General features: G+C 46.3%; 1 protein-coding gene across 1 annotated transcript; it reads left to right on the top strand.

The window, feature by feature from the left end:
- The first annotated feature begins 243 nt into the window (after positions 1 to 243).
- Positions 244 to 9,944, top strand: PRKAB1 (protein kinase AMP-activated non-catalytic subunit beta 1). The gene is made up of 8 exons (XM_055728514.1): positions 244 to 357; positions 1,781 to 1,955; positions 2,833 to 2,999; positions 4,746 to 4,839; positions 5,818 to 5,932; positions 7,217 to 7,350; positions 8,162 to 8,230; positions 8,313 to 9,944. The coding sequence occupies exons 2-8, from the start codon at positions 1,791 to 1,793 to the stop codon at positions 8,388 to 8,390; spliced, it is 822 nt and encodes a 273-aa protein (XP_055584489.1). The 5' UTR covers positions 244 to 357; positions 1,781 to 1,790; the 3' UTR covers positions 8,391 to 9,944.
- The last annotated feature ends 1,475 nt before the right edge of the window (positions 9,945 to 11,419 follow it).

Here is an 11,419-nt window from a genome sequence, read left to right as displayed (position 1 = left end):
CTCCCGTTTGAGGAGGGGAAATGCGTTCCTCGCCCGGTGCCCGCAGCCCGTGCTCGCTCACCCGCAGCCCCAAACCCTGCACCGGTGATTGGGAGAAAGCGGCTCCCACAGGCTCATGCGGAGCCCTTGAGCTGCCGAGCTGCCCTGCTGCCCTCCTACCCGAGGCACCCGCTCAGCAGTGCCGTTAAGCTGGTGTGGGGGCTGCCCCCCCGCGAGGGGGCCTGGCTGCTGCGGGGGCCGGCGCCGGAACCTGCGCGCCCGGCTCGGGTTCCCCCCGGAGCGGCGGCCGGGACGCGCCGGACGGAAACGGAAGCGCCGCCGCGGAGGAGCGGCAGCGGCGGGCTCTGCCGGCGGGAGGTGAGTGTATGCGTCCGGGGGGCTCCGGGGCAGCGGCTGGGGACGGTGAGGCTGGCGGGGGTTGCTGTGGGGACGGCGGCGGGTGCGGTGCCCCTCGGCTGCAAGGCCTGGGTCTTGCTGCCCCGGTTGGCGCTGTGCGGGTGCAGCTCCGGCGGGCTGTGTAATATGCTCCTGGGTACTTGCGGGGGAGCCGTGCCGGCTGCCGGGGTGCTCGGCGGGTCCGGGGAGAGGCGGGCGGCGGAGGCACCGGCTGCCTGGCTGCCCGCGGCGGGGCGTGGGTCGGCTCGGCAGGTAGAGCCTACAGGTGTGTCTGCTGGTGAGAACTTCAGTGGAGGTTCGGTTTCATTCGGGCCTTCCCTAAAGTCTATCTTACAGAACCAGCAAGTCGCTATTTAAGTGCTTAAAGCTTACAGAATGCTTAAAGCTGTTGCAATTTCATATAGCTAATTAATACTTGTATTTGTGCTTATTTTCTATCATGCCAGTTAAATTGTTTGTTTGGTTGTTTAGTTACTTAAAACACATGCTCTAACACTGGTTTTAGGTTTAGGTTGTGGCTGAGCTTAGGTCTGTACAGTTAGAAGTTGGGCAATATCTGTAATTCAAGTTTACAGGAAACAGGGCAATATCCTGGACATGTACTTGTACCCCACTGGGTGCTTTCCAAGGCCTTGTTTGTGTGGTTCCACACACCCCCCTTGGCCACTTCTAGGTTGCCACTCTTCACATGTAAGTAGTCCTCCAGATAAGATGTGGCGCACACATCCAGTCTTGTCCCTTCTGCCTGTGGAAGCGGCCACAGGGCTGTGGAGAGAAAGAAGCATTGTGTTTCTTGCGCAGCACGCGCCTGCTTCTCTCAGAGAAAGGCAGAGACTGGAGGCAGCCTCCAGCAGAGTACAGCAGGACTGTGTGGTCTTTGTGCTTCAGAGCCGCAGCCAGCCACTGTAAGGAACCTTAGCAGGTTGCTACCTGAGATAACTTTATGTTCTAGTGAAGTTATATTTCTAGTAGGCTGCTTTTGCAGCATTCTGACAGAAAGTTCTACTGATGTTACAGCTAGTGCAGTGAAACGTTATATACATGGGTATTCAGAAGACAAAACAGCAGGTATTTACCTTGGGACAGCAGAGTAGCAGTGTGCTGCAGTGACAGATACCTGCTTGGGCAACTTTTAGAGTGGCTTGAGTCTTGCAGAGATGCTAGGATATCTAGCACATTGTCAAGAGTAGCTAAAAATTGTCATTTAATGTATTTGTTCTGAGTGTGATATAATTTTAAGATGCTAGCATTTTGTATTAACGAAGTTTCTTAGACTTTACAACTCAGAAACAGAGCCCAGGTCTACTGATGAGCTGCTTTCCTGCCTATTGGCATTCTAGCTTCAAAAGTACATGTGCTAATCTGGCTTTTCCTGGTCTTTTAGGTCCTTAAAAATGGGGAACACAAGCAGCGAGCGAGCTGGACTGGAGCGTCATGGGCATAAGGCATCCCGAGGTGACAACTCGGGAGGAGCCATCAGTACGAAAGAGGGTGATAGGCCAAAAATCTTAATGGATAGTCCTGAAGATACAGACTTGTTCCATTCAGAGGAAATGAAGGTATTTCTGGTTTTTTCTTGCCTTCTAACATTACCAGCTTGGGAATGCTATCCAATGCAGGTGCTGTTAGCAGCCTTCAGTAATTCTGTCATTGAATTTATACACAAAACTGCCTCATATGCCTTGCTTCCCACACAAAGGAGAGAGAGCGCGCTGATGTTCAAGCAGGTATGATGAGTATAATGTCATGGTTTCCAGCAAGAATTATTTGTAGAAAAACTAAAATATAACTGACCAAAAGCTGTAAATACAATGCCCTAACTGCCTTTGGATACTTAATGCTCTTGTAGTTACCGCTGATATTTTACCTGTCTTACTATTTTTCATATTAAAAGATTTGTTGACTGCTCTGTATTAGATGGATCATTAGAAACGTCTTGCTGTGTATTGTTTCATAGGGATAACAGGAAGGTGTACTTAGATTTTGACTATTGGACAGAGCTGTTTCCTATAGACAATTCGTAATCTTTCCGCTAACTACAAATTTTGTGCCTATGATATCTGTATAATCTAAATCCTTCCTAAGCATATTTCTTCTTAATTATTTTTCTCCCTTTTCTTATATTTGTGTATTTGAATACTTTTGTGAGCTTAAGCCATTTCTTTTTAATCTAATTTAGGCAGGAGGGAGGGAGATTACTCTGCTTTCCGCTCTTTCTGCAGATTTGAAAGTCTTTAACATCTTTCTGCAATTTGTGCAAATGAACTTGCGAACAGCATCTAGAAATGTAGTTTCTAATCTTCCTCTGACAAAAACTACTTGTAGTCTTGTACCTTGGAGAATCATGCCTGAGCGCAAAAACGCCTTCAGTAAAAACATAGGTTGTCTGAGTCTGCAAGGAAAGAATTTCTTTTGATTAAGATATTGTGCTTGTAGGCTCCATTGGAGAAAGAAGAATTTCTAGCTTGGCAACAAGATCTGGAAGTGAATGATAAAACTCCCACTCAAGCTCGACCAACAGTCTTTCGTTGGACTGGAGGAGGGAAAGAAGTCTATCTATCTGGATCCTTTAACAATTGGAGTAAAATTCCTCTGACAAGGAGGTAATAAACTGCTGCTGCGTCAGTGATATTCCCCATGGACTTGGAACACTTAGAGCAGTGAGAAAGGTGGTCAGTTGACAGATCGATCTTGGATTTACCACTGTCCTGCTTCTCTCCTCAAGCCCTTGATGAGAATCTGACTTTTTATCCTTGGATGGCACAGGATAAAAGTTGAGCTGTGTGTTAGTTTTGAAGGAGTGGGGTGTTCACTAGGCACCGTGCCCGAATGACCCGAAAAAAATTGTGGTGTGCAGTCTGCTACCTGGGGTAGAGCTGGGCTATGTCAGGTGAAGTTGGGTTTTGAACATAATGTCTCTGATGGCACATGTACCTTCTTGCCATACCTTTTGCCCAGCTCAAAGGGTCCAAATTCTGCTAGGGAAACTCTGGGCCTGGGACACCTGCTGGTAAACTACACAAATGAGAGAATGAATCTGTCTTAAGGTACCAACTGCTTTTTCCTGCTAGAGAGCTCTAGAGCTCTGCTTAATCTGTACCTGCGTAAGTACTTCATTTAACCAATGGTGGTTTTTTTTTCAAAAATGTAAAACGTAATGAATGGCAGAGAGTCTGTATCTAACTGTTGGGCTGAGCCCTGTTGTCTGTCAACAATGACATGTCTGTGAAGGATTGGTCTTCTGCCAGTTTCTGGTGTTTCTTATCTCATTGAGTGGCTACCTGCATTGTCATTGCTGCAGAGGCATCTTTAATTTATTAGGAAACTTGAGGGAGCAGTAGAGTGGCCTGATGAAACAGTATGGGAGGATTTTTCTGTGCATAAAGAATGTGAAATAAATTATCAAGATAGGAGATGGAAAAGAGGCCAATGGAACATCAGTGTTACTATCATACTCCTAAGTAGAAAGCCTGGGAGACAGGAAATGGCGTCTGGAAGTCTGGATAAAAATGTCTCTTTACCCAAAAAAAAAAAAAAGTTTGTCTCTCACCAGATTAGGTATTCTGGGAAAGGAAATATTTGGACCTCCTTAGAGGCTGGATAAAATCATGTTACTGAATCAAACATGCTTGAGTAGGAGACTTCAATATTCTAAACTGAAATTTCAAAGCTAGCACGGTGGTTGTATGCTTGCCCTCCTTACCTGAGAGGAAGTAAAGAGAGACATTGGCATTTTGTGGCCTGTTTGAATTGTTCATATAGCTTCAACTGTTTCTCAGCTTCTCCTGACATGCTGGTAAAGACTTCTGAAGAATCAGGAAGTTCACAGCACAGGAGTATCAAAATTACCAAGCAGCAGCTATTCAGACCCAAAGTAACTCAGAAGTATTGAGTTGCTGCTTTCATCTTCTAGTCGTTGTTCACTTATTCCATAGGCATCTCTGAAATGTAATGGCAAATACTGAAAGGCAGGGAAATACGAGTAAGCTGATCCTGTTACATCAATAGGAGTCTCACAGATAAAATGAGGTCTCACGTACTGACAAGTAATGTGAAGATTTGAGGATGACTTTGTAAAAGCTCAGTGCCAATTACTTGATGCCAGGAATGCAGGTACTGATTTTGAATGCGTGGGGACTTACTGTTGCAGAGGAAGCTATCATTAATATTAACCGTAATTTGGTTCTTTACCTTTAGATTACATCAGAGATTCTCTTAAATGCAGCACTGCCTTTTTAATTTTTTGCATTGTTAAGGTGGCTTGTATGCTGTTACAGTGTTTGTCACAGTTTATGGGTCAATGTGCTTTTCAGACTGTTTCAGGGCTGATTGTTTGTCTTAAATTCCAGTCACAATAACTTTGTGGCAATCCTGGACCTGCCAGAAGGAGAGCACCAGTACAAGTTCTTTGTGGATGGGCAGTGGACGCATGATCCTTCAGAGGTAATGTCTGCTTTGATTCACTGTATTTGTTCAGTTGAAGCATCTGAGGATGAGAACCTGGCTAGTTTCTGTACCGGTGGCTGGCCTTTTCAGAGAGAAGGTATCTGTTAACAACAGAAACTGTTTTAAGCTGGTGAGATTTCTGGTCCCAGCTGACCTAGGTGGCAGGATCAGACTGACCGCCTCAAAGGACAGAAGGTTTCATAACAAATGGGTGACAAGTTCTCTTGGGTATTGCTTTGTAAGAGATGGCGAGCTTTTCTTGTCTAGTGCCAAACTGTCTTTTAAAGCACTCTAGCATTGCTGACAGCCCAAATCACTCCGTGCCGTACTTGCTGTCTGTGCCAGAATGTTGCTATTGCTGCTCTAGATATTTTCATAATCCAGTAATTGTGCCAAAATCTACCAGGCCTTTTCTTCCTCCTCTGCTGTAAAATGAGCTTTAACGCTAGCCTGTCTAGCAGTCCCTACCGGCTTCAGAACTTATCATTCACAGCTATTGGTTCCAGTTGTCTTGCTGCCTTGGCAAACCTTGCAGAACCTCACAGGATTTAACTTGCAGTAAAATTAGCTCTTTGAACCCTCTGCCTGGGACTCTAGTCTTAGCTTTAATAGTAAACCAGCAATACCAACCAAACTCTGTCCTGCATCAGGCGATGTAGATCTTAGCCTGGATCAGAAAGCCCTATAGAAGCTAGAAGCAAAGCTTGGCTCCTTGTGTCATCAGTGTTGTCTTCAGCCCAGACCTGGTGCTAGCCTTGTCTATAGCCCAAGAATTTATTGAGTGCTGTGGGCCTAGCAGGTTCAACTGACATGCATCCCCCCAGTCTTAACCTAACACTGACTGAGCAATGGTGAGCTCTTTTCGTATCTGGCACTAGCATATTTTAAAAGCAATATATTTCATTATTAGTAATGCTGATTGTGTAGTCCCGTAAGCTTTTCTTATTCTGACTTTTGTACCTTGTCTTTTCCCAGCCTGTAGTAACCAGCCAGCTAGGCACCGTCAACAACATCATACAGGTGAAGAAAACTGACTTTGAAGTATTCGATGCTTTGATGGTGGACTCTCAAAAATGTTCAGACATGTCTGGTATGAGCTTACTGGTAGTTCTATATCACACTTTTTAGAGCTGTTAAAAATTTCATCTTCCTTTCTATCTGGAGTTAAAGCTATCTTCCTTTTTAACTGGAGTTAAAACTCCAGTATAGATTAATCTCCACTTTTGTCAGGCTCTGTGGACAGGTACAGGAATGACAAATGCAGAAACGAGGAAGCGTCTGATAGTGCCACACAGGTCACTGTAGATCTGATTAGGGGGAGGTCATGGGTGCTTAACAGCTGTTTGTTTGGCTGTGCCGTGTGAAATGGCTGTTTGTAGCACACTCATTGGTGGGTCAGTCTCTACCATATAACATCAAACCAACGTTGACAGCCTACGTCGTTCATAATTCTTTGCTAAGAATGTGGGCTGAGGATGTCAAAAGTTGCACACTAAAGAGGTAGAAATTAGGTGTATCCTAGCATTGCTAACACAGGCTCAGCCGTATATTGTATCCTCACTGTTTAGTATAAGTTATCTGTATCTTAGAATAATATAAAAGTGCTATTTTTGTCTTAGGTTTCATATTCTAGTGTAACAGAGGTAAGATTGAGTCATTTCTGAGATCAGTCTTGCCACCTTTCTTTATAGACCTTTGTAGGGATGAAGACCATGATTTAAGTAGTACCTTAAATCCTCCTTCAGAACTGTCCTTTGAGGTGGAAGGTGTGTTTGGCTGGTCTTTGCTCTTTGCAACTTTGCCCTGGGCAAAGACTTTTTGGAGGAAAAGTGTGATTTGTGAGACTTGGACACTGCCAGAAGCTAGGAGGAGATTCTAGTAGGTGCCTTCCCCCAACGTGCTGTAATGGCCTTCCCTTGTACTGGTTTAGACTCTGAAGAGCTCTTCCTATTGCTCTGTCCTGGTGTGGCAGTAATACTTCCTTTTACAGGTATGTACCATGTTTATAGTACTTGCCTTGGAGGTAACCTTGTAGAGCAGCGTTTCCTATGAAGCGTTTGCTGGAGGAGCGCTGGGCAGAGATGACAGTGACATTCTGGAGAGCAGCAGGCCCCTCGGAACTCTGCTGCCCAGATCTTCACAGCTAGTTTCAAGTCAGACAGACTTTGGACATCCTCAATGACTTCTTGGGCAGTGACTGATCCTCTGGCACTGCATCAGCTGCTGCAGTTCTTGTACTTACGTGCCATTGATTTCTTTTGGCTGCAAGTTCCTGGATATGAAAATTAACTTGGAGTACCAGTAAAATGTACCTATGAAGAGCAGACATTCTTACAGACTATTTAAGAATAAATATTTAACATCTCTCTGGCAGAATTGTCAAGTTCACCCCCAGGACCGTATCACCAGGAGCCCTATGTTTGTAAGGCAGAAGAGCGCTTTAAATCACCACCTATTCTTCCCCCCCACCTGTTGCAGGTCATCCTGAATAAGGACACCGGCATTTCTGTGAGTACACTAGTTTGTTTTGCTGAATAAAGGCATTGAGGTTGTGAGCAGATGGGGAAACAGTCTGTGTGCAGACAGGGGACAGTTCAGGAAAAACCTTAGAATAGTTGCTGTGTTGATTAAATTCCTTATTATGTGTGTCCAGATTGATTAATCTGAAGTAAAATTATTTTTCTACTTATCTTAGAACAGTTTGGGTTGGAAGGGACCTTTAAAGATCACCTAGTCCCACCCCCCTGCCCTGGACAGGGACGCCTTCCACCAGACCAGGTTGCTCCAAGCCCCGTCCAGCCTGGCCCTGAGCACCCCCAGGGATGGGGCACCCACAGCCGCCCTGGGCAACCTGGGCCAGCGCCTCACCGCCCTCACAGGGAAGAATTTCTGTCTAGTATCTAATCTAAATCTACCCCTTTTTAGCTTAAAGCCATTCTTCCTTGTCCTATCACAACATGCCCCTGTCAAAAGTTCCTCTCCAGCTTTCCTGTAGGCCCCCTTTAGTTGACTCTTCAAAATCGAAAAGAAAACTAGATTGTTATTTTACTCTTTGAAACCTTAGTCTTTCCATTGCAACACCGTTAAATGTCAGAAGCACATAAATAACTGAGTGGGTTTCATGAGCGCAGTGAGGCTGCGGGGGGGTTTGATCTTTGATTGTTCCGAATCTTTGTTTCTGTTGATGGACTCTGCGTAAGAAGCAGTGTGATGTATTTGGGTATGGCTGGTTACAGACGGTGTTTATCTCCCATCCGCTGTGATGAGTAAACTGTGAGTTCTGTTGTTTTCACACTGTCTCGCTTTCTGTTTTTTCCAGTGTGATCCTGCACTACTTCCTGAACCCAACCATGTCATGTTGAACCACCTCTACGCGCTTTCCATCAAGGTGAGAGGCCACGGCATGTTCCTCACATGTGCAGCTTTTAGATAACCATGTAATATGCTCACTTGTTTCCCATCTCCTGTAGGATGGAGTGATGGTGCTTAGTGCTACACATCGTTACAAGAAGAAATACGTGACTACTTTGCTGTACAAGCCAATATGAGCATCACAGTAGTTTGCAACCATTTGTTCTGGGCCAGTGCAGTCTCAGAAAAAAAAATTCTTCTCTTAACCAAATGTACTCCTGCTCTGTGCTGTAGCAAACGAACTCTGATTTCATATTGTTTCTGAGACTTCCAAGTTCTCCTGTATCTGCCTTATTTTCCCAGTCCCACCTTGGAAGTTCTTAGAGATGGCAGCTTCATGGCAACTAGACAGATGGCAGAGGTGTCAGTGCCCGTTGTCAGCTCAGTTAAAAAACACCCATTTAATTAGGCTGAAAAATGTGAGGGCAGCAACAGGTAAAAGACCTTTAGCAGTGAGGCAGACTGTAAGTAATAAACAAGCCAGCCCAAAGTCTAGAAAATTCAGGATTCTTGTGGAATCTTATTTGAGCTCAACACTCAGCAAAAGCGAGCCCATTACTGCTTTCATAACTCATCAAGCACACAGTTATTTCAGCAGCAAGTTCCACACTTGCGTGGCTGAAGTAAGTGTGAGTATCGATGATCTTTTTGTAACAGCCTTTTCTAGGCAAAATCAGCGACACAATCACCTACAAGCTCGTTTTTATTTTACGGTAGGCTGGGGTGCACTCTTTCTACTGTGAATAGCTCTGTAGTTTTTCTCTTCATGAGAACTGAAATACAACTTTTCCCCTGTGGAATTGCTGGTAAAGACAATTGTTTTTAATGGCTGGATTTTTCTATAAGTCGTACATGTGTCTTGCAGTAATCTGCTTTTTGAAACTAATTTCTCCTGCTGTCACCAGTAAGGACTTCCTTAAGCTGGCACAAGTAGCTGTAAGGAAATCGATGTGTTCAGTTTAGGGATTAGTTCTTCAGTAACAGCCTGAAGGTGACAGTAAGTCCCCTGCATCGCAGTGGCCAAACTTGCCCCTCGGTGTAAGCCCTGCAGCCAGCTGGATGCAGCCGCACTGCACCCTTCTGGGCCCAGGGCCAGGGTGCAGTGCTGACTGCGGGTGTGCAGTCCCTGTGCTTCCCCAGCCCGGGTTGTGGGGATCTCTGCAACTTCTTATTCTGTTCATATTTTCTCGGTGATTAAGGTATGCCAGGTTGCCTGGACTTGGTACTCGCAGCCTGTTTTATCCCAAAGCAAATGCAACATTAATGCAAATCTGCCTGCCAGCATGCCTCGGGCCTGCCCTGGAGGAACCAGCTCAGGAGGTGACCCGCTGGGTCCTTCCCTCTCTTTTTTTTTTTTTTTTTTTTTTTGGTGCCTGAGAGTGCCAGTGACTGTGCCAATGATAACCAGCCCCCATGCGACTGGGGGAAGAGCACGCTGCACAGATCAGTGCGGAGTCTGAGTGGGGGCAAAAGCTGCAGCGGCCAGTTTGGTGTAACCAGCCCCCGCGGAAGGGTGGTTTGCCTTGCTGGGAGCCGTGCGGCAAAGTCTTGAGTAGATCTGGGTCTAGTGCAATGATTTTCTCTGAAAACTCTTCTTCATTCTGTGCTATGGATAGCATTTGGTATTCTGAAATACGGAATTGCTTTTGTTTTCAGCCTCTTCAGAAAGAAATAAAACATTTTCAAGAAAAGTGGGTGACTGGCTTTGTTATTATCCTTCCCATCTCTGGTAACCTTGGCTTCCTGGAGTTGTTCTTTCTTTATAACCTGTGATTGCCTGATTGCAGTTTTATGCCTTGGTGGATTGTTAAAGTTTTTCATTCATAGATGCAGCTTGAAACTGTGTCTGCTTGCAGTTAATCGGTAAAGAGGCTGAGAAAGGTGTCGGTATGGATTTGTGATGCAAAGTTTACAGGCAGAATAAGAGTCCAGTTACCTAAAAGCTCTGGTGATAATTTCCGTAGGACTGAAAAGCTTGCTATTGCCTTTAACAGTCTTGTCACTTCTCTTTGTTCCAGCCAGCCACCCTTCGAGCAAAGCTTTTTTCCCCAAGCCTTTCTCCTGGACAGCCCAGCCTGTGATGGCCGGTTGGGTACGGTTTGTGGTGTCACAGGCACATGTGTGGCGTTGGATTAGGCTGTGTGATATTTATTAGCACTAGAAAATGCTGCCTTATGAGGTCAGGGAAGAGGCTGTGAGATGTGTGGTCAGGGCCAGAACCTGCAGGGCAGCACATGGCGCAGGGAGGCCTGTGCGCTTTGCCGGGGAACATCGGGGGTCCTTTTAGCCTGGGCTGGTTGTGTCAGGGCAGCGAATGAAGGTGTGTCAGTAGCAGAGACGGGAGAGCAGGCTGACACAGCTCCAGTAGCTGATGTCACAGGTTTGAGCTTTTGTTGAAAGGTCAACTCACCCAGTCAAAACCACCTGCATGTTCAAATGCAGAAGTGCAGGCAGGTGTGTGACCAACTGTGTGCCCACAGCCCCTTTGCCAGTTCCCTGCCTGATGGTGCTGTTGGTAACTGGGTGGCCCCTCCTTCCACAGCGGCACCGACGAAGGTGTGCTGGACCCTGTGTTGGGTAGCACAGTGGAGCTGTCGGCGGGAAGCGGTGTGGTGTGGTGGTCCTCTCTGGTGACGTGCTCTGCTGTCAGCACAACAGCGGTCCCACTCTGGTGCCACCAGAGCTGTTCGGTGACCTGAGTGAGGGCCAGCGGCCGGCAGCCCTGTGGCGCTGTGGGCAAGTGAGCCCCGGTGCCTGGCTGTGCCCATGGCTTTGCCTGGTGCCTGTGCCACAGCTGCGGCACATGTGTGGTGGGCCAGGCACCGGGCAAGTGCTGTGGCAGCAGCCTGGGTGTGGTTGTGCAGAACCAAGTGGGTTTGGTGGGACATGTGTCAGCAGAGGAGAGGCAGGTGCTGGAAGGTATTTTTTCAGCTGTGTTCAAAGAAAAGTAGATGCGAGGGTGTATGGGCAGCCAGAAATCATGCAGTGCAGCCTCTTAAAGGCTTTTAGTGACAGCAGGGAAAGGAAACCACAGGTTTCTTATTTGAATGACCCAGGATTCATTTTTTTTTTGCTAGAAGAGCAGAGCAGCTTAAAGGTAACTTAATAAGTTTGGTTGTGCGGTTTTGTTTTTCAGTTGAAAAACAAGTTTTTCACATGTCAGAGG

The sequence above is a fragment of the Falco cherrug genome, chromosome 1, assembly GCF_023634085.1.
Source record: "Falco cherrug isolate bFalChe1 chromosome 1, bFalChe1.pri, whole genome shotgun sequence".
Lineage (NCBI taxonomy): Eukaryota > Metazoa > Chordata > Aves > Falconiformes > Falconidae > Falco > Falco cherrug.
Note: the sequence above shows the minus strand (reverse complement) of the source record. Positions and strands in the feature narration are given on the sequence as shown.

What these genes read in the sequence shown, in the direction of transcription:
- PRKAB1 (XM_055728514.1), top strand. Translation starts at nt 1,791, where the DNA reads ATGGGGAACACAAGCAGCGAGCGAGCTGGACTGGAGCGTCATGGGCAT. An exon ending in AAAATGTTCAGACATGTCTG is followed by an intron (nt 5,933 to 7,216) that starts GTATGAGCTTAC and finishes TCTCTCTGGCAG; the next exon opens with AATTGTCAAGTTCACCCCCA. An exon ending in TCTACGCGCTTTCCATCAAG is followed by an intron (nt 8,231 to 8,312) that starts GTGAGAGGCCAC and finishes CATCTCCTGTAG; the next exon opens with GATGGAGTGATGGTGCTTAG.